General features: G+C 35.9%; 1 protein-coding gene across 3 annotated transcripts in view; it reads left to right on the forward strand.

The window, feature by feature from the left end:
• Positions 1 to 25201, forward strand: part of cntn4 (contactin 4) — a 189838-nt gene that overhangs the window by 65833 nt on the left and 98804 nt on the right. For all 3 annotated transcript variants that reach the window (XM_015347297.2, XM_015347302.2, XM_015347301.2), the window contains exon 4: positions 1203 to 1378. In XM_015347297.2, the coding sequence (XP_015202783.2) occupies positions 1203 to 1378 (176 nt within the window). The remainder of the gene's footprint in view (positions 1 to 1202; positions 1379 to 25201) is intronic.

Below are 25201 nucleotides of genomic sequence, written 5' to 3' on the forward strand. Positions count from 1 at the left end.
AAGAAAATCATATTTTCCATTGATATTTGATGAGCAGTTTGCGATGACATCAGAACTAAACCCAGAGGCATTCAGACATGAAGTAATTATTGGGGGTAAACAGCTTGTCACATTCACATGGAATTTGATTTTGCTGGAGGAAAATATTAAATACATGAAGAAAATCTTACAGTAGATGGAAACATTGCAGAAAATACTGTGATAAGCAAGCTCTGCAATCCTTTTCATAATGTTAGTTGCAAACATACTGTATGTGCACCAGATGCATTTCTTTCTACACATCCTCTGATTTCTGCAGGGGCTAAAAGAAAAAAAGACAAGTGGAAGTATATTTAGGGATGAAATATATATGTATGACATCACACAGGTGTTTTTCAAGATATTGAATATATAGAAATCTTTGGATTTTTAACACTATCACAGTGATTTTACCATATTTGTAATGTGATTGTATATTGTTTTTAGTGAATACATTTACTGTTTCACTATGCTGAATTAAGAGAATACCATAATATTCCGTGATTAATGTTTCCAAGGAATGTGTTATAGTTTACCAGAGTATTTTCTTGGCCTACTGTAGTAAAGCGGAATGAATATATTTTAAAAATGCAAGGACCTACAGCAGAAAAATGGTAAAACCCCAGAAAAAAATTCAAATTTACACTTTTCAGTTGACCAGGGTATTTTATTCTTTGCAAACTTTTCATGTAACTGCATGATTCCAGCATTGTCCTGTATATTTCAGATAACTGAAATGTTTCATAATGATCCTGGTTATCACAACAGGAAATTGTTGTAGCATCTCACTTGCAAAGAAAACAATCCTTTTTTGAAGCTGCTCGGAAAGTCTGCGAAACAGTTCCCATAAAAGTAGCATAATGTTTGATTTTAGCCTCTGACATTACAGAAATAAGAACTGTTAGAATTGCATACTATAATCAGCCTTAAAAGTAGAGTTAACCTTTTGTCCTGCTTCTGTGTAGATAGCAGAGCATTTAAAAATAACTTACTAACAAAATTGTCTTCATGAATATTTTACCACTTACATCTTTCTTCCTCAGCGCTAATGCTGAAGATTTTCATCATAAACTCGACTGCTTCTAATTTGAAAAGTATGTTTTAAGCACTAATATGTACTGTACATATATTTTCTCTGTAATGTTATTTCTATTTACTTGTGTTTCTTTTTGTGTGGTTTCTAGGTGGAAGTTAAATGGCACCTCCATTGACCCCAAATTGGATTCCCGCTATAGTTTCTTTGGAGGAAACCTGCGAATTACTCACCTGAATAAAGTTAAAGATGCGGGAACATACCAGTGCATAGCATCCAATGCATTTGGAACTATAATCAGCAGAGAAGCCACTTTGCAATTTGCATGTAAGTTTTTTTTTTCCTTTCCACAAAGCACATAATTCATGTAGATAATTACAGTATGTGCAACACCTCTCACAATAATTCCTTGATAATACTAAGGACTACACAGCTATGTTTTGTGTAGATATTTTGAGCAGCTTATTTTAATGCAACCTAAAAGTATATTACTACAAAACTATACAACATGATGCGTTTTATTTCTAATTTCTGAAGACATTGTCCATGAATTAAAATGTAATCAAACGTCTGGACAGTCAGAAAGATTGAGCAGCAAGCATTCTGACTGGCTTAGTAAAGTATTCTTTCAAGAAATGTGGGATGTACAGTACAGTATATACTTTTATTTATGAATAAACTTTATGCTTTTGAGCGCTTTTGCTAGTCTATTGTTGCATGTCTTCCTGAACAGGGTTATTGGTACAAACACATTTTTGCATTTTTCCTTTAAATCTGAGATTTTATCATTGGAAAAAACATTTCTATTTGTCTGATAGCCATAGCATCGGCAACAGCAGTGTTTTATGTATTCAAATAAAATGCCCATTTATGGATAACCAAATCAAGAAAATTCCAAAAATTAGGATTTGTATTCCAAATCCACCTGAAAGTTAAATTTGTTTTTTTATTTAAAGCAACAGACATTTGCCTGATTTTGAACAAAGAGAAAAATACCAATAACAAAGGAAATGTGTAAGCACCCAAATATCCAGCTCAAAGTAATTGCAAATCACTGTACTGTGATAGTGTAACCTTGTTACAGAATGTGCAGATTTCAGCACTAGAACTAATAATGGTAGTTAAAGTGGTCATATATTGACATTAAAGGAACAAGTAATAGGTTTATTCCATGCTGAAAAAAAGAAGAAAGAGAACACAACGTTTCGGCCGTGGAGCCTTCTTCAGGTGTGAGAGAGACAGGGCAGTAGGCAAAGGTAAAGTAGCTGGAGAACAAAGGTTGGGAGGGAGGAGGAGTGAGAGGCGGGAGCAGGGGACAGAAAGAGAGGCCAATCAAGAGGTGTGAAGTCAGAATGGGTGCAGAGAGGTGTGAAATGAAACTTCCAATGAATGGAGAAAATTTAAAAGAACAGTAATCTGTCGTTAAGGGAAGGGAGAATGTGTGATCCTAACTGCAGAATAATTTTAGTTTCGGTGGTCTTTCTGATGTATGAGTTCGGAAAACCGTCTTTGAGAACGCAGACGGAGAGATTAGTGTGGTCGTGGCCGTCAGAGGTGAAATGAGAAACAATGGGCTTGGAGAGATCTTTAATCTTCACAGCCCTGACGTGTTCTCTGAAGCGGTCTCCGAGTCTCCTTCCTGTTTCACCAATGTAAATGGCTGGGCATTTACTGCAAGAGATACAGTAAATAAGGTTGCTGGAGGTACAAGATGCTGTCTGGGTGATCCGGAATTGTCCTGAGGGGCCTTGAATGAGTGTGGTGGTGGCTGTGTACTTGCAGGTGATACAGCGAGCTCTGTTGCAAGGGAAAGTGCCTGGTGTGGATGGTTGTTGAGGGCGGTCAAGGGAGCTGTGAACAAGGAGGTTACGCAGATTAGGTGGTCGGCGATATGAGATGATAGGGCGATCAGAAAAGAGGGCCCCAATGGAGGGATCATCCTGTAGGATGGAAAAATTCTGGTTAATGGTCCTGGGGATAGGAAGTGTGTTAGGGTGGTAAGGAAGCACCAAGGGAATGCGGTTGTTACGGCGGGAGTTCCTGATCGGGTTGATGGTCCGGGGGGTGTTTTTGGCTCGGGCAAGGGCCCTGTCAATCACACTGCTGGGATATCCTCTGTTGATAAAAAATGAGTACATTTCGAGGGCTTGGTTCTCGAAGTCGATGTCGTCGCTGCATAGTCTTCGTAACCTAAGGAACTGTGAAAAAGGAAGAGAGTTTTTAGTGTGGTTGGGGTGAAATGAGCTGTACAGGAGGTAGCTGTGTGAATCCGTGGGTTTGTAATAAACTGAAGTGGAAAGTCGGGGGTAGTTGATAGACAAGTGGATGTCTAGAAACGGAAGAGTGGTGGAAGATATGTGAACTGTATATTTGAGGGACGGGTGGAAGTTGGTGAAATGGTGCAGGAAGAACTCGAGCTGATCGTTGGAGCATGTGGCGGCACCGACGCAATCATCAATATATCGTTTGTAGAGGTCAGGGACATAGCCAGTGTAGGAGGCGAAGAAGCGTTCTTCTACCCAGCCGACAAAAATGTTGGCATAGCTGGGTCCCATTCTGGTGCCCATGGCAACTCCACTGACCTGTTGGTAAAAAAGATTATTGAAAGAGAATGCGTTCAGTGTGAGGACCAATTCTGCAAGGCGTACCAGGGTGTGGGTGGGTGGATCAAGCACTGTGCGTTTGTCCAGCGTGTGCTTGAGTGCTGTAAGGCCGTCATTATGGGGAATGACGGTGTACAGAGATGTGATGTCCATGGTAAAAATGTGGCATTCGGTACCCTGAAATTGGAAATCATTGAAAAGTTGGAGCGCGTGGTTGGTGTCTTTGATGTATGAGGGAAGATCTTCAACCAGCGGTCTCATGAGGCTGTCGAGAAAGGCTGAGATGTAAGTAGTTGGACAGTTACATGCTGATACGATGGGGCGTCCAGGGGTGTCCGGTTTGTGGATTTTGGGGAGGAGGTAAAATTGAGATACCTGTGGATGTTCCATGATGAGCCGGTTCGCCTCCTGGGGGAGCTCGTTACTGCTGATAAGAAGGGAAATGGTGGATACCACTTCCTTTTTAGCATGGAATAAACCTATTACTTGTTCCTTTGCAGCCTACGCATGCTGACGCAGCTACCCACCTGAACATATATTGACATTAGGTTGCCATCTAATTTTGATGAGGGTGCTAATGTCTTAGGTTTGTTTTGTAAAGGATCCATCTCATGGATTCTTTTTCTAAAAGTAATACTAAGGGCAAGCAATCCTGCAGTTTATACTGTAAATAGGTGGCAATAGTAGGAAACACATTGATCAGAATTAGGGGAGATAAATCAAATCAAATAAGTCAAAATATTAGATTCTAACATATAAGAAAAGGGAATTATATGCACATAGATATGCGCATATAATTAATTAATTTCATGCCAAAAACAAGAAATAAAGACTATTTTGATCATGGTGCTTTTGTTGAGTTTTGTGTTTGGCTTGTTGAATAAGGTATCAAATGATAGCACTAGCAAAGTATTTGTGTTAAGGCCTTCTGTCTGTCAAAATGTGTTCGTATACACATCTTTCACATTGCTCTCAGTACAACACCTTGGATTGACACCTTCATGTTCTGCAATTTATTTGCTAAGGTATTCACTGAAGATGATAGAGGCAGGTGGTGTGATTTTCAGGGCCTTAATATCTGCAGTATATCTGACATTTTATAGGTTTCATTTAGCCTTTTTATGAGATTAATACTTGTGTGACTCTGAGCAGACGATGAGTTTGGTCCTCTTCCTTTGGCTGTGCTGCCTTATAAATTGCAATATTGACAGTTTATGACAAATGACTCTTTAAAGTTAAACTCTAATATCAGCTCTTGCTGTGGTGATAGGCTATCACATTTCTCATTAGCAGCCTGTTTTCTATCAGCCTCAGGAACACTGACCCTTGGTAGCAACGATCAGTTTCTTTGCTTTGGTGTCAGTGGACATGTGACTGGTTTCAGCTTCCCAGAAGGATACTATGTACTCCAGAATTTTGAGCTAAATTAAAAAAAATCCTCAAAACAAACATCATTTGCTAGCATCTCTTAGGAGCTCCTTTGACAACCACCTTATGATCTCTTCCATAGTTATGTGTACAAAACAGTGTCCCTTATGGTCATGTTCGTTTAAAGAAACATTTCTCATGCATACTATAACAAAATGAATAGGATACTAAAGAATTATCATCAGTGTAAACACAACATTAATAATCATTTACCCGCATTTGATCACAGGTAATATAAACTTACACAAAAATAACAGAATTAAATACGATAGGATAAGTCCATCCTTGCACGTATTGTTTGGTGAGATAGGCTCTGGCTCCCTTGCAACCCTGAATTAGATGGAGCAGTTAGAAAATAGGTGGTTGGTTGATGGAGTAAGGTACAGTATAACATACTGTATCATGTGCATTTTAGTTAAGACCAATGTAACCTTTACCCCCAAGATTAGCATTCATCTCATTTCTGCAGATGTGGTAGTATCATCCATCTTTTAACTCTGATATGGTCCTGGTGGCCATATTCATGTAAGGGGTTCCACTGCAATACTTTTATGATAGGGAATACCTAAATATAAAATCCTTTATACATACAGTTAAACATAATAGGAACAGGAGAGATTTGTGAAATAAAGAAATTCAAGAATAAAGAAACATACAGGCCACCCTGTCACACATGGGGAAAATCTAATCATTCCAAAATCCCATATAGCAAATTGATTGATCTAATCATATGCTGTGGTGCCCAATCTTACCAGCTTTCAGTTTTCATCTACAAAGTGCACACCATGGCATCCATTGTTTTATTACCAGTACCAGGGGTATTTCTTAATTAGCTTAGCAAAGTGATAACATGACAAATTTGCTCGGGTTCATAAGAATCATTAAAAGTCAATTGATATATAAGCTATCATGTAATTATAATCCATTAAGGAAATGCCACTTATAAAATTGTTTAAGCATTGCTTTAAAAGGGCAAGTACAAGTACAAACCAATTTGTTTAATAGGTTTTTTATAGTTGTTTTATATTGTTGCTTAACAACAAGCTCTTATATTAACATTTAGCCATTTTTGAGATGTGATCTTCAGAAACTAAAGATACACGGTTAAAGCTCAAACTGCTGCTCTTTTAAAATTTGGTTCTTGCTTGTAATGAAGCTGTATATTTTCATGCTGTTAGGCATCAGCACTCTTCAGGCATTGAGACAAATATGAAGATGTTTCAGGTATGGTACAAAACTTGGTTCACAGTTTGTATCATAGCATCCATTTTCTGACCACTTCATCCATCCAGTTTAGGGTCATGGGGATACAATCAAAGGGTGCAAGGCAGGATACACCCCCTGGATTGGATGCCAGTCCATTGTATGACAGACACACAGGCACACACTCACGCCGGAGCCAATTTTCCAAGAAGCCAGTTAACCTAACACTACTGTGTCTCTTTAAACTGTGGAAGGAATCTAGAAATTCCAGAGACATTCCCATGCAAGTATGGGAAGGACATACTGTACAAAATCAATGCAGAAAGCGCCCCAGGGGCAGCAATACTAACCACTACAAAACCATGTCACCTTGATGGTGGTACTGTATTTTGTTTTTAATGAGAAAGTGGAATGCATGGGCAATGATCAGTGCTGTTTGTAAGGCCTCTCTTTAGTTTTGCTAATATGATACATGGGGATATTATACTGGAAAGCTGCTCAGTTATAAGGTCTATATTTCAGTAGGTATAAATGGCCGTGTAAAGAATCAAGTGTATTACAGTATGTGTAAGCATCACCCTTACACTAATTTTATTTTTGTCTATCCTTTGTTACAGCTCTCCTTATTAGTAATTCATTGACAAAGCAGCTTTCCTGCAGCTGAGATTTTCTTCTGAATCAGTTTGTTGACTTTGTCTGTCACTGCCTTTTTTGTGTGGAGTATTGTTTATTTTCCCACTTAATGTATTAGGGCTCAGGGAACCAAGCTGAGAAAAACAGTATTTCCTGTGGCCAAAATTTTTATTTGGCTGTAAAACAAAATTCAGTATTATACATTTATAGATGTATACATCTCTGTTGTGACAGAGTATTTTACAAAGCTAGTGTAAAATACTGGTATCATCATACCATTTAATGAAAAGCCTGTAAAAGACTTTTCGAAGGGAAGATGTATTAAAATCATTTCAGAATCATGCACACAAAAAATGTGTACATGTTGTTGTTCTTCTCATGCACTAATAACCACTGGGAATTTGCTGTCATAACTATGGAACTGACTGGTGGGAATAAAATAAACTGTGGTTTTGCATGGAATGTGTATTACACAGGCTACCGGAATGCATCGTTTATTTGCATTTATTTCCCTGTGAAATGTTTGTTCCCATACATGCTGCCAAGTGAAAATATATCATGTCCCATCATGTTCCTTTGCAGTTTTTTGGGGGGCGAAAAATATTTTTTCTTTGCAAAATCAATAACACTTTCTCACTATCTTGCTTTTTCACAGGCAATGTATCTTATTAGATATTGATCTATACCCAGCTTTTCCATGCAATGCATATTAAGGCTGAACTATCGGTAATAAAATGCTTTTAACGGTTATTCTATGGGGTTCTGACCTAGCAATCCCAAAATAATTAACTTTAATCATAAAAAATGAAATTGCTCCCACTGTCCAGCAGTGAGGTATATTATTTTATTCCCCTAGCTGTAATAAACGTGATAATTTCCCGGCTATTGAAAACCTAGAACTTAGTCATTAGTTGCTAAGGAACTAAGCGGAATTGCTGCAAGCAGTATATTGTTGTGGAATATTATTTCCATGATGAACATTCAGAAGACCTCTATTCAACAATTAAAACCTGAATATGAAAGATTTTAACATTAATAGTGAATACATTATACAAAATACAATAATTTACATTGTTAGTGAAATCATTTACATCTTCAAGCACTGTTTTAAAATGAGTCTCAAGCTTTTGTTCCTTATATATTTTAAACAGAGAATGAATCTGGCTTTTAATTTATACCATTACAAGTAATGCTGAACAGTAACAATGTCTCAACAATCCACTAAAGTTAAAGTTAACTAGGATTTCTTGATGGTGCTAATATTAGCTTTTCAGGAATAAAAGAAAGCCTGAAGAGTTATTGATGTATTTATTGTAGTAAATACTCCTACTCCTTTAAATAATAGCAATAATGTGTCCATTTCCATATCAAGATTAATACTGTGTGACACTTCTTAGCTTTATCATGTTCTGGACCTTATTTTTTAATTATTATGAAACAGCTTGTGCCGGAGAAGGCGCTCATAAGTTTCCCATTATGGCCTCCACCTAACGCTTGAGTGCCATCATTCCAAGGATATTGTATATAAGAAGTGTGTAATCCATTTCTGGTGTAAAAAAAAACTACCATTACATAATTTTATTACTACTGTTATCTTTTTTTCACCCCAAGAGTAGATAATCTACCTTTTTTTTAATACTGAGCATGGTAAGAGAGAGGGCTGTTTTGGAATAGTACAGTATGTTAAATGCTGTGCACAGAATTCTGAGGCTGACATCATTCAAGAAGACAGCAGACACTCCCTTGAGCAAGTTAAATGCTCTCTCTGGCATCAGACTTTTTATTTCTTAGTCATTAAATAATTAGCTTCAGAATGCAACAGAACAAACAGAAGAGGATATAAACAGGAGCACAAATAAGGAAAAGGGGTGGCAAGTGTTAATGTTTAAAATGAGATGAAATTATAGCTTTTAAAGTTAACATTTAATGAGGATACAAACACGTTTATAATGGTTACAGGCTAATTTACCAATGGTACCAAATAATTCTGTAGTTACTATAAGTCAAAGACAGCTTGGTTTTATCTGAAAGAGAGAAAGCAAGTATTTGTCCAGTACATTGGGTTCTCCCTGCTTTCCTGCCTTTTTTAATTCTTAAATGTTTTTATACATTTATTTCAAAACCTCTTTGTCCTTGGAACTTCTATTCCAATGTTGTATGGAAGTGCAATGTTTCATAGTTGTGCTTCAATGTACTGTACTGTAAGTACAGAGTAAGCTAAAAATATAACCACAAAGTTTTCATATTTGCAAAGAACTTTGGAGGATTTTCATGTGAAGCCTAGCGGTCAAGGTTATTAGTATACTGTATATGGCACTTCTCCAAATCCATTCTTAATGGTGAACTTAATGTTTTTGATGAATGATGCGCTTTTGAATGGAGAGTCATTTCCGTCTGCCTTGGCATCAACAGTTGAAGGTTAGACGAATGGGGGTCACACGCTTCTTTAGGAGTACATCATTACAGTTACTCAAGCTTGGCAAAGTCATGATAATTACTGCTTACAAACATGTCCAGTCTCTGAATGACCATTGGAAGATCTCTAGACTGTGCAAGGTGCTTTCCTGGGAGAAAATTATCTCAGCTTATGGTATAACTTTTTAGATATTCTTCAGTCGTTTGTTGACTTCCACCTTACTGTCAAATTGAGGACAGATTAATAGAAAACTTAAAGAAGGTTAATCTATATTTTTGACTATTTTAGTCAAACTCACAAGAACATATTTACTAAGAAGACTTGTTTTGTTCTTTATATTATGAAATACTGTATATACAACAACAGTTTAGTTAAGCTTAATGAAAAATATTCATATGAAATGATGCAGTGTTTTGTTTCAAACACAAATTTACTTTGTGTTTTCACTAGTTTTCCCACCTTAGTTTTTAAAAATTCTGAATTAATGAAAGTTTGTTCTGTACTGTATTTTGTAACAGGCTTGTACTTTTCTTTCTAGTTATGTTTAAATCACACAGCTCTAAAATATGCCTCTAAAATAAGCAGTTATGTTTAAGAAATAAATTAAGCGAATAGACTTTGTAGGATTTTTTTTTCTTTTTATTGCTGTCCATATTTAGTTGTTTTTTCAAAGCACACCCTGCGGTTTTTTAAGCATTCATTAGAAAAGACTATTTCATCAAAAGAGAATAAATGTGAATGTATTATAAGTGTGAAATACATTGGAGTGATGCTATTCAGCTTGGCTAATTTATTTAAATAGAGCCCTGCACTGACCTACTTGAATGTATTTCAAAATGACAATTTGTACGTTTTGTGATTGCACCGACAATAAAAAATGTAGCCTAATTGCATTTCAGTGGTGGATAGGTTCTCCTCAAAATTCACTTTGAATTGCAGAAGGTTTAGAAATGTGTGTATATGAAATATTTTTCTACACTGTTTCTTCTTTTTAACTGCAAAAAACAAAATATTCTTCCCAGCTGTTCTATGGACAGATGGAGGTCCTTAATCTCTTGGGCCATTTAAACCACAAAGTTTTCCTTAAATAGGACAGAAGGTATTTCCCTAAAGACAACAGTAGGAATCTCTATGTATTTTTATGTAAATACAGCTTGTGTTTTCTTATCCAGCTGTTGTAAATGTTTAAAGCTACATGTTTAAATATGTAGTTAATGAAGTGGAAATAACTGATACCTTTATTAGTTAAGCTCTGCTGAGATATTATTTCTACTTATACATTGCTTTTTATGAGTATTTGTTTTATAAATGCATCAAATAAGGATCTTTTTAACATCACTTCTTTCCACATCCATCGCACAGATGGTGTACAGAATTGCAAATATACTTTCTACTGAAAAAGTACTTATGTTCAGTACTTTACTTTATCTAGTTTTATCTGTATGAATACAGTACATGTGAAAAATCTACATTTCTTTACATTTAATCATAACTATATTGTTTTTTTTAGCTGAAATTTAAGAGTTGTTTGAAATTGATTAAATATTTTGATTGTTTAGGACTTTACATGAAATTTATCTGAAATCCACAGAGGTCACCTTGCACTGCACCATCAACCTACAGTATTTATACATTCTGGTGCTCCTATCAAATATGTTGTTGTCTTGCTACAAACAGGAATGAAATTACCTTTTAAAATGTGTTTTAAAACATTTAAACACAATTGATTTTCTAATGAACCCAGACCTGGGTGCAAAAGGCAGTCATGAACTCCTGATTCCAGATAGGTATCAGAGCAGGAATGTCAAAAGACCTGTCTTATTGCATCAATAATTTTGCATGCTTTTCATAGTCCTGAATAGTGATGACAACAAAACATTTTTTTTACTTTTTTTTTTTACTATGAACCCAATTACACTTTCATACTGTTAATGCCTTGCTGACAAGGAACAGTCTTACTGATCCTAGTCATAGCACCAAAATACAGTATGTGTTTTGAGCAGACGATGAAGAAAAATTACACAACTGCAAAAAGCTTCCATTCTACACAGTCATGACAAGTGCCTAACCTGCTATTTGCAAAGAGGAATTCTTTGCTGTGGGGGGACTTGAAGGATATTGACAGTCACAGATGCCACCATCACAGTTTCATCTTCAATGTGAGATGTTTTACACTTTCATGATAGAGTAGGTGTAGTACATCTTCACATATTTCTGAATGCATAATAATAGTTATACTTTACTAACTCGATGTGCACAAGTCATTAAAAAAATAAGATGTGTTTTGTTAAGGTTTTCTTTCACTGTTACAGAGACTATACAAAGTTCGAGAAAAATAATGATTTGTGCATTTTGGTTTTTTTTGGAAAAGACAAGCAAGAAAGCTTGTTGAATTGTGTCAGATATTACAATTATGACTACATTGACATGTCTTTACCTTTCTTATAAAAAGTATATTCACATCCATTTTTGTCTAAAACTGTGCTTCATATGCATGTGTTGGGGTGTTCTAGTGGTACCAGGCTTACAGATGTGACTGACATGCAGTTTTTGATTACTTTAAAATCACAGAAAAGGAAAACCATATAAAACTCTTTTTAAATTATAGGCAAAAACAGTCAAACAAAACACTGTGGTTTTAGACCAAAAAGAAAACAAATCCTACAGTAGCTCTTGGTCTATATTTATGGACAGGTATAAAGATACGACAAGTGGTGTACAGAATTGCAGCTTTTAGACTCCATGTCAGAGCAGTGAACAGTAAGGGCAGATGGAGACGTTAAAGGGGAAGGAGAGCTGATGTCAAAGACATCCTGACTACGATGAAAACTGCATTGCAGAGAATAATGTCTTCAGGCAGCGGCTCACATGTTATTCTTTGTGCTGACCATTGACAATGAAGGACAGGGAATTCATACATGGCATAGCATACAAGAATTACATGTGACTTCTCTTGGTTTTTAATTTTTTTGGGGGGTGGGTGTGTAGTTAAGCAAGAATTACTGTCACATTGTGATGCCTAGTGAGAAGATTTAAGAACACACCACTTTCTCTTTAGCTTCAGGCTTTTCATCTTTGTAGAAGGGAATAAAGCCCAACTTTAAACAGAAGTACATTTGCTATTGAGATTATTTAGGTGACGTGGTTGTGTTTAACTCAATGCATAAATATGGCGTTGCAGAATACATTATGTTCCCAACACTATATACTGTAACATTGAATAAATAAGGGTAATTGAAATAGTAGGTTATAGAAAATATCAATTAGTTAATTAAAAAAACAAAGTGTTGGTAAAGCATGCTTGATATTGCTCAGTGCATTTTGCCAGTCCTTACAGCAGCACGATCAAAAAACAATTATTCAGCACAAGCAGTTTACCAGCACCGCTCCCATTCTCAGCAGCAGTGACAGTAAGACTGAAGATTGTCAGTTAAAATGTTGTCAGAATGTCAGTTTGCATTCAAAAAAGAAGTCGCCAGAGAAGCACTATTCATGTGTTTATCGTATACTGTAGTACAGTATATGTGGAAGCACATAAAGTTCTTAAGGGCAGCAAAGGGATTTTTAAATAATCTTGACCCCTTTACTGAATAACCAGAGAACTGATATTCTACAATATTGTACAGTGTTTTTGTCTGTTGAGCTCTTGATCTGGTCTCTTTCCTTATTCGTGGCACTCTGATTCTACATTATAAAGTTGAAGTCTGAAAGTGCCTATTTTACTGTATCTCAAAAATAACTTTTCTTATGGAACGGATAAGCTGTTCATACATTGCTGTTCTTGTAGCACTGTATTTCATTATTTTAATCTGCTAGAAAGTATCGCTTTGCTTTTTGATATTTTTTTCCTGTGGTTGTGGCGCGACCCTAAAAAAAAGAGAAATACATTTTCTACAGTCACTGAAAACTGTATAATAAAATATTGATTATTTTAGATAATGAAATAATACTCAGAAAAGAACTGTAACGTTTGAAGGGTGAATTTAAATTCCAAAGTTAATCAGCAGGAAGGTTTTAACAAAGGGGCAGTATATTAGAAGAGATGTGTGGGTAAATATTCTTGCAGCAACATACTGGCCAAGATGAAGACTTTAATTTTGCACTAGGGAAGTCAACAGACAGTGCATTGCAATTGTATAATTGGAAGCTAATAGAAGTAATATCTTCATTTTTCAAGGTTTTTGTTGTAAGAAAAGGGCATTCTTATAGCAGACATGAATGTGTTGACCTCATTTCGCTGTGTGGGTGGTGGTTGGGAGTATAATAGTACCAACATGTCAAACATTCTTGAAAAGACTGAAATCATGACTGTCAAAAGGGAACATCAGATGCCTGTCTTGACAGGGTGTACATTATTGTTCAAATAAGTACCTCTTATGAGTACTGGTGATGCTGCCACTGTCTTTTGATGAAAAAGAAATGCACTGCCTTTCCAAAATACTAAAGATTACCATGTTCCATAGGAGGGATCCATCCTATCCAAAGAAGTGTGAATGACCTAATGTGTTGGACACTATGTCCCATGTCAAAGGCTTTGTCAGACTGTGCATTTTTCTCTGTATTCTGTGCTATGGAAATTAGGCTTATGTGTGTGATTTGACAAAGTGGCTGTTGGGGCACATTGCTCTGGTGCATCCCTGAAGGTAACAACAGAACTGGCCAGATGACCTCCAGCATGGTTGATGGATAAAAAACACAAACAGGAGGCACAATTCCAGCTACACAAAGGTGCTAAAACATTGCCTATTCATATGCAGAGCTTTGTCAGTTACAGTTGGCTTAGTTATCTGATGGGCCTCTTTAAACATCTTGTGGAATCTTGACCCAATGTTTTTAAATTATGCAGCTGCAATAACTGATCAATGATCAATAACTCAAAATTATCAATATGACAAAAGTGTCTCTTATTGCATTTGTTTTATTTGAACCAGTTCTCATTCACTTTTTAATGGTGAGCATATCATTTAAATGCATCAGTTGTAACAGTGATTAAAATCTGTGGGAGGATCTAATTAATTATTGTGTCTCTAAGTTACTGTCTTGATATTGTGAAGAGCTGCAGTGACATTAAAGGTCTCATTTTGTTCAGATGATGGTTTGGTCACTATACAGTATGAACTAGGGTCATTCAGAGTAATTTCATTTTTAAGATAATGATTATTAATAGGGACTATATCATGTCTTGTAGTCTGTTCATTGATTTATGTTTTTGTACAGTGCTTTATTTTGACAGATTTTCTCATTTGTCAGATTTACATACTAATACAGTTTCCTCACTTATGATTGAATTCCAATTGTCCTTTGAAATTTCATTTAATTCAATTATTCAGAAAAGTGTAATGAATTAAATCAATTTGCAAGGCGCTTTCGCTCAAACTCTAGAATGGCACTTAGCACAGATGAACTTTTGTGGAGAGAGATTAATGTAAAGGGGTATTTATGTTAAAAGGCTATGACTGTGCTTTAAAATTACAGTATAGGGTAGGTGGTATAAAAGTATTTAAGTTGATTACATTTGTAGCATCTTTTAATTGGGTTTAGTCCAAGCCACAGTTGAAATGTCTAAAAGCTGGTAGACAACATTTTTGATGTTGTGTGAATCAGATAGAAAAAGCTGACACTTTTACTTCTGACTTAGTTTTTTATGACCAAGTTCAGTTTTTCAAGGTCTTCTGCTGCATGACTGGTTGTTCTTAGTACTGGGGTCATAAACCTGTTGGCAAAGCTGTATTTCACAGGGAAGCAGACAAAAAAAACTGTTTATGTTTCACAGTTTTTTTTTCTTCCAAGTAGCCTTTACCTTTGGTAAGAAAAATGAAAAGACACTTCTATGGAGCATGTCAGTACCAGTTTTACCTGCATTAAAAATGAATATGGCATCAAGCTCTTATGTTTGGCTAGCAATTTTAGTACATTTTCATTCATAGAAGGGTGTTGCTGTTCCTCCATTTTCAATAACACCCAATGTACAGTATTTGAAATAAGGAAATTAAAACTTAACATTCATTGACCCATTATATAGCACTGGAATGTAGTAAACAAAGAACATTTAAATAATGAGTTGCCTTTAGATGCCTCCTGTTGTGAATTCAAGTGAAGAGCTTTTCAGCTGTTTTTATCTGTAGGCTACAGATTATCCAAATATTCGTATTTCCTCCTTTTTAATGTAATGCTTGGCTACTCTCTGCTTTAACAATGCATGCGCTGTGGGGAAGTCACTTGGAGTTTCACGCTACAGTGGAAGTCAAAATATCTGGTCCATCATATCAAAAAATGAACGTTGTTATCCAGTGTGCATGTGCGAGTGCATGTTCTTATCTCTGCTTTCCTTACAGCTGTTTTAATTCAGAAAATTCTTGTTGTTGGCTCAGGGGACATTAATGAAGGATGAGAAGGCCAAATATCACAACTTTCAATATTATATACAGAGAATCAAAAGAAGCTTATCACTCTTTTTATGTATTTGCATATTTAGAAAAAAATTAAAGATTTCCTACAGTATATGGCTTTAATGTTGAAATATTTTTGGTGTCTTTCTGATTAATTGATCATTCATGGGGGCAGAAGAGTGTTGTAGTGGTTAACATTGCTGCCTCACAGCACTTGGTCCACAGGTTTCGTTCAGGACCTGAGGTGCTTTCTGCGTGCAGTTTGTGTGTTCTTCCCATATTCCCATGGATTTCCTCTGGGTATTCTGGTTTCCTCTCACAGTCCAAATACTGGCAGGTTAATAGGCTTCCAGGAAAAGCTGACCCTGGTGTGAGTGTGTGCCTGTATTAGGTTCTGTCTGCACTGTGGTGGACTGGTGTCCCGTATATTGTACCGTATATCCTGCCTTGAACCTGTAGCTTGCTGGGATAGGCTCTGGCTCCCCAGTGTAAAGCAAACAGATGTCCAGCATGTATTTAGAGTAAAAAACACTTCTAGCCTGGGAGTTTCATAGAAGACACCATGTTGATCAACCATTTTGATGAAAATCAAATGTTAATCAGTATAATTAATTTACCAATGTCCTGTATGATAGACAAAATTTCAGTGCAATTAAAAAATATATTACTTTGGTGAGTAAATTTGTAAATTTGTTGCAGTTACTGTATGTGTTCATTTTTTGTAAGCTCACTATATGCTGTTTATAAAAAAATTCAAGTAAAACAATTGCCATGTACACACATTTTTCAACTTCTTGAATTTCACACATAATATTTCCCTATATGGGATTAGTTTTCCTTTATAATGTTTGATGTTAATAGAAATGTGACCTTCCATCCTGTGTGATGCAATCTTTAGGCTGTTTCCGCAAAGTGATAATAGCACAAATACCTTTAAACATTTTTCTGGGAGCTCTTCAACAAGAAAAAAAAACAGCAATGGAAATTAACTTTGAAGAGTCTCCTTTTGGATGATAAGGTCATGAACCTTTATAGCACTTGCACAAAAGAAAATCGTGTTTTGAAATTATGTGAACCTTTCAAAAACCAGTGATGCTTGCCATCCTTGAAAAATAAATGTTTCCGTCTCAGTCAAGTTTTCAACAGCTTACTTTTCATTCAAGAAAGTGTGTTTCCTTTTTCAAAACTGTAAAGGCACATACAGTATTTGCTCTCTTGTCTGTTGACCCTAGGAAGGTCCCATGAATAATCAGTTTAACTGCTAAATAAATATTTTAGCAGCAAATCATTGTTGTGAAAAAGTAACATTTTCCCATATATTTCAGGAGCTCTGTAAATACTGCATCCTGTATTTTTTTCATTGCTAACATGAAACATGATCTTGTTTAAATAAAGTCCATATAACTCAGTTTCAAGAGTTTTTAAGATAGATAAGATTTTATTGTCCCCTGAGGGACATTTAAATAGAATGCAAACAAAAAAAAAGAAAAAACTCTATATACATAACGTATAACAACATGTAACATTTTGTTCCCTAATGTGCCATTTTTATCATGGGAGAGTGGTGAACTCCTTTTGCGTAATTTGGCTTGATTAGTAATAATAGGCACCTGCTATTTTGCTGTGTTTATACAGAAGTGAAAGAAAGGGAAGATCCTGAAGTGTTAAAACCCGAATGTGATGGACATCTACTGGACTAGACTTTTTTTACTGTAAGAAAAGCAGCTGATAGTTGTCAGGGGCATGTTGGCAATGTGAAGAAAAATTATAAACATCTGTAGCAGCACAGTGAGAAGTAAACTGGTGGTGTTTCGTGAATCCATATCACTTGTTCTTTAATGGGTGTTTACTCTTAGTTTATTTTATTAACTTTCAAATAAACAATTAAGTCTGCATTCATTGTTCTAGTTTCTTTGTAAGGGATTTGGAAAGATAATTAGTTCAACCACTGTCATGGTACAAATCTATCCCGAGTATATTTTGTGTGGCTCAAGTGTAGCCTATTTATATCTCTTTTTGAGGGTAGTTCTCTCCAAAATTTATGGTTTCTTTGTTAATGCTACTGAAAAATATAGGTTGTATGTCCTTGTCCTTTTTGTTAAATACACCCTGTGTCTCAGTCTTTACTTCTTATCCATACAGCTTTCATCTCTCATCTAGTGCAGTGATCCAAAATGGTTCTAAAATACTTTTTTTAATTAATTCAGCACCTTAGATGTCCAGTGCTTTTGTCCACTTTGTTCTTCAGGCGTAGAATTTCCCGAACATGTGCTTTTATCTGTCACAAAAATGATATTCTTGATTCAGATGAAAGTGGCGATGTAGTGCCACTCAGCACTTTGTTTCCATTCGATAGGTGTTCTACTGGACCCTCTATCATCCAGTACTTTATATTCAGCTACTTGCTGGAGAGCTCACTTGCTCAGGGAAAATTTGCAATCCATTGATACTCTTTCAGCTGTGTGATTTTCGTGGCTCCTTTCAGTAAGGCCACTCCACAGAACAAGTGGCATCAATAAACTGTAAGACAAATCATACTGTTGCATGTAGGGACTTTAAATGCATTGCCAAGAGAAGTAGTCTAAGTGCTTTAGGTAGCCTTTCTTTTGTTTTTTTCATGTTTATTTTGATTTCATGTTTATTTTTTTTCCATAATGAGGACTGAATTCAGTGGGTTTCTAACATTGTAATGTAGATATTTTGCTTTGTCTTATAAGAGCTACCGTTGTTCAGGAATATTGTATTTTGCTGACATCAATGTGAACTAGTCATATAGAGTCCAAAACATATTGGATATTAAAAAATTATCCACTATGTAAAACATCAATAAATTATTTTAATCCATCTTTTGCATTCATTGAGAGTTATCACCATGTAGAGAGAATTTCCTTTTTATATAACAACATTCACACTTGGGCATCTCCAGTAAGTTGTAGAAAATTAAAAGAAATGAAAATACAAATCACTTTGCTTTGCATAAAAGTCAAACTGAAAAGATATGTTTTCAGTATTAATTTTAATAATCTAATGTTTTAGCAGTTCAAATATGGATTTGAACAGTGTTCCAGAAATGGGGAGAATAGCACATGAAAGATTAGGTATGTGTTGAAAAAAAAACATCTCCATTCATGTCCTTCATATAAATTAAATTAATAGATTAAAGGTGGTATAAATATGGATATAGCAGTGTTAGCTGCTAATTTAGGGGTAGTTCAGGTGGGTAGCTGCGTCAGCATGCGTAGGCTGCAAAGGCTGGGTGCCACACCCAAAGAAGGCTCCACAGCCGAACCTTTGTGTTTTCTTTCTTCTCTTTTCAGCTTGGAATAAACCTATTACTTGTTCCTAATTTAGAGGTACTGTATATCACTAACCCTATAGAAAAACAATTATTAAAAAGCAGTTATTAGAAAAACAATAACCTAAGAATTCTTCAGATTCTATCTGTCCTTTATCTTGCTTAGTTTTATTTCTTCTTTAAGGAGGGTTTTGCTAAAATAATATAGTACAAGGGTCTTAAAAATCTAATGATAGCAGTAATAAAAAGCTCAAATGTTTCAGTGATTTTTGTCTCTTATTTTACACTTGAAATGAAATTTTATTATTGAGGTGGATACACATTACTGAGTTTGAATTGCTGGATCATATATTAATCGCTGGAAAATGCAAGGAATCAGTTTTCTTAATAGGGCTAAAGACTCTAAAAGCACAATCAGCAAGTGAGGTGCAGGGTTAAAAGGAGATTTATGTTTTAAAAAATAATTAACGCCAGCCCCTTAATAGACTTGTCCCATTGCCAATATGACATTTATTAGCTGACCTTATAGTGCTCCTTCATAAATCAGTGAGCCTAGTAATTTTCCATTTAAATCTGTTCTTGAAGCAGAACTAATCAGCAATCTTGTTTCAAATAGGAGTGTCTGCAGAGCTGCAGATTCAACATTGATTTCCTCTAAAGTGAAAGTTTTCATTGCTTTATCACTGGTGGAGGAGACATAACAATATGTAGAATATTGCAGAGCAAGAGTAATTGATTAGCCTGGGATTTAGCTTCACACTAATTAGTACGAGATGTAAGTTTAAAATGTTGTGCAGTCTTTTTTTTGCAAAGTGGTACGCAGTTAGCACTTTTGTTTGCTATAAGTGCACATGGAATTTTTGTGTGGCAGGGATGTAGCCTCCGAAAGGACTTTGAAAATATTTTTTTTTTTTACCCAGTGAGGATTAAAGCACAATCTTGGAAAAAAACACATGGGAAGGACAGTAGTTCGCAGTCAGAGCATACACTTGGCTGTTGCTCTCTCTGACCTTGGAAGGCACACTGTTGTGTTTATGAGCCTTTTTTGCCACATTTTCTGTATTGGCTAAGAATTGGAGTGAGTCACAGAAATCTTATATATGAAACATTTCTAGAAAAAAGTGCTTTCAACTGTTCCTTTTCTTTAGCATATCCCTTCTCTAAGTTTTTTTGCTCTGGTAAACCCCCATTTGGGGGGGGGGGTTCTTCCTTTAAACCACTTATCTATTTGGGGGTCAGGGTCATGTAAGGCAAGCTGGCTGTGTGCTTCAGGGATGACCTCTCTTTCTGCATCTGCCCATTCCTCTCCTCATACCTCTGACTCCTTGCTCTATCAGTGCAGGTTTAGTGCAAAATCGCACCTTTTCATTCAAGTAGTGCTTCCTGTCAATAAAAGGTCCAGAGCATGACCACTTCTTTATTTACAGTGGCTCCTTTCTCCGTTAGAACTGAGGCAGAGTATATTTGTCCCATCTTCACTAACATCACCTCTGAGGCCCTTACTGTGCTCAGAGCTGGAACAGACTCTCACTTGTGTCTCTGAGCACTCCTTTATACAACTACCGAGTGTCTGTACCTAATTCCACATGAGTATTCTTCACATATTTCAACACTGTCACATGAGTACATGAAACATGAGTACCCTTCAGCTTGGGGAGGTTCTGTCCTGTGTGGTCCATCTCAGAACCTCTGATCTCTCTCCAGGGCCAACCTAAAACAGCATTGATAAGTTTTGAGTTGAAATGCATTTGTTCAAATCCCATGTGATACAGCTTTGAATAGCCATCCAATCCATGAATCACCTGTATTTTTTATTATATTTCTTGGAAACAATAACAAGGGGAATATGCGAAGCTGTTGGTTCACGTTATTGTTTTCCATCAATTGTCAAACATAAATTAGTTTAAGTAAAATTGTTTTTTTTATCTCTAAACCATTTCAGATTTGTGTGGGAAGTAATGAATAAAATACATAAAGGATTTTTATAAGTACGGATGTACAGAAGGGATCCATTAAAACTGTTCATGTGTGACTTTGTGGTTAAGGAATGCATGTTGCATACTAGAGATGCTTTAGTTCACAAAAAAGAACTCCTGTAAAAGGTGGTGTATTGTCAGTGTTTTCAGATAATTTTCAATCATATACAGTACTTTATTTTTTTTCAATTTGGTAAAAAAAAATAATTACAGTGATTTTTAATTCATATTATCTATTTTCCACTGGTAATTTAATGATAGTGCAGGTGTTGGCCTTCATCATAAATTTAAAATTGTCTGCATAGTTTAAATGAGGTTATAACTGGGTACATTCAAATTTATTAATAGTTGACTGCTTACAGTACCAATGAATAACATGCAATTATAAAGGTTTTAAAGTTATTCCTTAATTTCTGGAAGCCTGCAATTCTTCCTTGTCGTCACTTCTAAATTATTTTCAATAAAGATTTCAGGTGGGGAAAAAATAAATTAAAAAAAAGGTTTTTAAAACCATGTCATGAAAATAATAAATCTATGATAAGATGTATGTTTTTGTTGGATTTTTGTTGTTAGATACTTTTTTATTAGACACCAACAGCAATTCAAATGAAAAAGGTTGGAAAATATTTGATTACTGATGGCATTTGATATATCTTATGCATGTCCATTACATGAAATGTTTTTGTAGTAGTGAACCTGTACCCTGGGTGGACTAGAGCATCTGGCATAAAGTACCCTGCTCAATGTACAATGTGCAGAGCCTTGAACCCAAAACTGGTCTGTCAGGAGTCTAAAGTCTTTCCCACTATAACATACTAATAATTTCAATGCACTTAAATTTTTAACTTTTTCTTAGAACATAAAATGATTTGAAGGCTGTAAATGAAGTAACATTCTCCAGTGTGTTTTCTTTTAACTTCAAAGGGCTCATTATGAAGTCTTCATTATTTGACAAATTCAGCTTATCTTATAAAACTGCCAGTCTTTCTACAGTGCATCCAAGAGAATTAAATTAACACCCAACCACTCATTTAATCATTTCTGTAAAATTGAATGTCTCCATTTTGTGAAATAAAATGCTTACCCAGTGACAGCAATTCTGATCAAAACAATGATACAGTATGTCATCACCCAGGCTCATGATCAGTCATCGTGACAAGGCTACTGTGGTATATCTTTAGTAATATTTTACTATAATATCACACTGATTGTGTGTCAGTCTGAGACGCTGAAGTACTGTATATTCTATCTAATGAGTACTGTATTGTAAGATTTTAGGTTAATCTTACTGTATCTTTAGATATGCAAAGTATTTAATATTATCTTTGACCTGTTGCATTAATGCATCTGTCTTTTTTATGAGGCCCATCTTTACTTGTCATTTCACTTTTTTGTGTTTCTATCTGAATTTATTCACTATGTTATGTTCTTCCTCAGGGAAATGCTTGTAGGCTCTCTGTGAGCAACAAAACAAATCTGAGAAAGTCACAGGAATTCAGTTAATGTTTGTTTACTAAAGATGTAAATTCTAGTGTGACAGAATTTTATTTTCTGCTACATATTGACTTAATTGTTAAATTGAAAATATTCAGGAGAAAATACAATCGCAACCTTTTCTAAACCACTTAATCTTTGTGCAAATTTTCCCAGTACAGAAGGGCTTGTTAAATTTCCTACTGATAGTTCTGGCCGGCATCATCTATTGCAAACAGTTTGAGTTTTGAGTAATCACGATAAAAGTCATAACTGTCATTTGTAAATGGACACACCAGGTGGTAATTTGTTAATTGATTAGTTTATTGGTGAAGGGGTTCTGTACACATTCTTGGATGGATAAGTAGTGTACAAAGAAAACAAGTAGAGAGGTTTTGGTTGCTGAAAAAAACAGAAGAATGACAATAAAGCCACCAGTACTTTACTTCAGTATCCGATGTGAGTTTTGTGTGCACATTTCTGGGGTTGCCTTAGAGAAGGATAAGATCTGTCACTGGGGTTGGTACTTGAAATAACATTTTTCTTGGAATTACTCTTGATCTTACTTCAGCTGAATTAGTTTTATTGGCATACCTCACCTGGCTGAGAGACCAACAACCTGTTCGTGAAGAAGAGGCTATTGGGACTTACCCCCCCATGCGACCCGATTCTTAATGATGACCCAGGGTAGTGCTGCAAACGCAAAAATGGCTTGGTGGTGGTGGGGTTCAAAATTAAACTAGAAACATGATATTGTATATTTTATGTGGAGCCAGAGATATGGATTTGGCGTAAACATCTGCCAAAAGACATTACTGCAGCATGTGTTTTGATAAATATGCAAACTCAAAGCTATTACAGTATATGGACTGATCAGCATTTTCATTAATCGTGTTTAAGATTATAGGGGGAGGGTCTATGCTGAATGTAGCCTATACAGCATGCTTTGCAATTGTCCTGGTGGAGTTCCAAATTAAAGTTAAGAACTCAGTGAAGCTGACTGGGAAGAAATAAGATTGAGTGTGCAAAGTACAATGGGATAGGATATATTTCACTGTAATAGGCAACAGTTAAAAAGATTGTATTCGAAGCTCAAAATGCATTCATACTGCAAGATACTACTGTAAATCAGTCAAGAATGCAATAGCGCAAATGTTATAAATGAAGTAAAATATAAAGAGAAAGAAAACACTTTATAAAATGTGAAAGCTAAATGTAATGAATTGCAAGCACAGGGAAAGAGTATGAGATCTCTCTTAGGAAGCTGAGAAAGTGAGATCCATACGCATAAATAAATTATATGTAGGTATAACTGAAAGAAAAGAAGTGGAAGGAATTGCAAATTGTAGCTCCTGTACATTAAAAGGTGACAAAATCCAAAGCAAATAATAAGTCTTACTTCTATTACGTTAACAATAACAATACAAATACATAGTGCCAATAACAGCACCCAACCAACTCATCTACTGTACACTTACAGTGCACCAGTAATTAGATTAATAACAGTGAGACCAGATAAAATAATAATGAGTTTAGCAAATATTTCAAAATCAAAATATTGAGTCATGCAATTTCATAGCCTTTGGGTAGGTACTGTTACGGAACCTATTAGTCCTTACCTTAATAAGGACTAATAGGACTTAAGGACTTAAGATGCTTTCCAGGAGAAAGGAATCTCAAGAGATCCTGAGAAGTACAGTGTGTACAGTGAGTGTAGCACTTTTTCTCGATACTTTACAGGTAATCGGGACTCCCCTCCACCGCCCTCAATGTGCAGCACCCACCTGGATGATATGACCATAGCCATAGTGCACCAGTATACTCTCCACACATCAGAAGAGAAGAGAGTGATGAAAACCATTCATAGATATGGATTATTAGGATGGCTGGTAAAGGCCAATGGACATTTGGCCAAGACTCTGAAGTAATACTGCTTTTTTCAAGAAATGCCCTGGGATTTTTAATGACCACAAAGAGTCAGGACCTCGGTTTTACATCTAATTTCGAAGGACGGCCACCTTTTACAGTATACTGTCCCTGTCACTATGCCGGGTTATCAGGAACCACACTGATCGCAGGGTGAGCGCCCCCTGCTGGCCTGACTCACACCTCTTCCAGCAGCAACCTTAGCTTTCACAAGAGGGGAACTGTGACACTCCAAATGTCTTAAACTGTCTCAGAAAGAGCAGCCTCTGGTGACCATAATGGATGTGTTGACCACTCATTTTAGAGTGTTGGAGATGGTGGTGCAAAGGAAATTCTCCATCACTTCTACAACCTAACCATCGATGTACTGTACAGTATAGTGGTGAGAGTACTCCCTTGTCCATCACAAGTTATTTTGTTTTATTGACATTTAGTTATGTCACACTGATCAATTATTACACTGATCAAATAATTCAAATACTTTATTCCTGTGTGCCGACTCATCACTGTTTGTGATGAGCCCTATAAGAGAAGTATCATCAGCGAGCTTGAACATTTTGACCGAATCTCAATATGAAATAGTCATTTGTGCAGTGAGTAAAGGATAGGTGAGAAGACAATCCTGAGGGTAGCCTGTGTTCAGGGTGAGAGGCTTAGAGATGGTATCCTTCAGCTTCACCACCTCCTTCCTATCAGAAAGGAAATCCAGTAGCCAGTAACACAGACTCTAATTAATACCCGCTTATCAAAAAGTTTGAGAGAGACCATTGTGTTAAAAGCAGAACTGTAATCAATAAAGAGGATCCAG

Source organism: Lepisosteus oculatus, chromosome 4 (assembly GCF_040954835.1).
Source record: "Lepisosteus oculatus isolate fLepOcu1 chromosome 4, fLepOcu1.hap2, whole genome shotgun sequence".
In the NCBI taxonomy this organism is placed as follows: domain Eukaryota; kingdom Metazoa; phylum Chordata; class Actinopteri; order Semionotiformes; family Lepisosteidae; genus Lepisosteus; species Lepisosteus oculatus.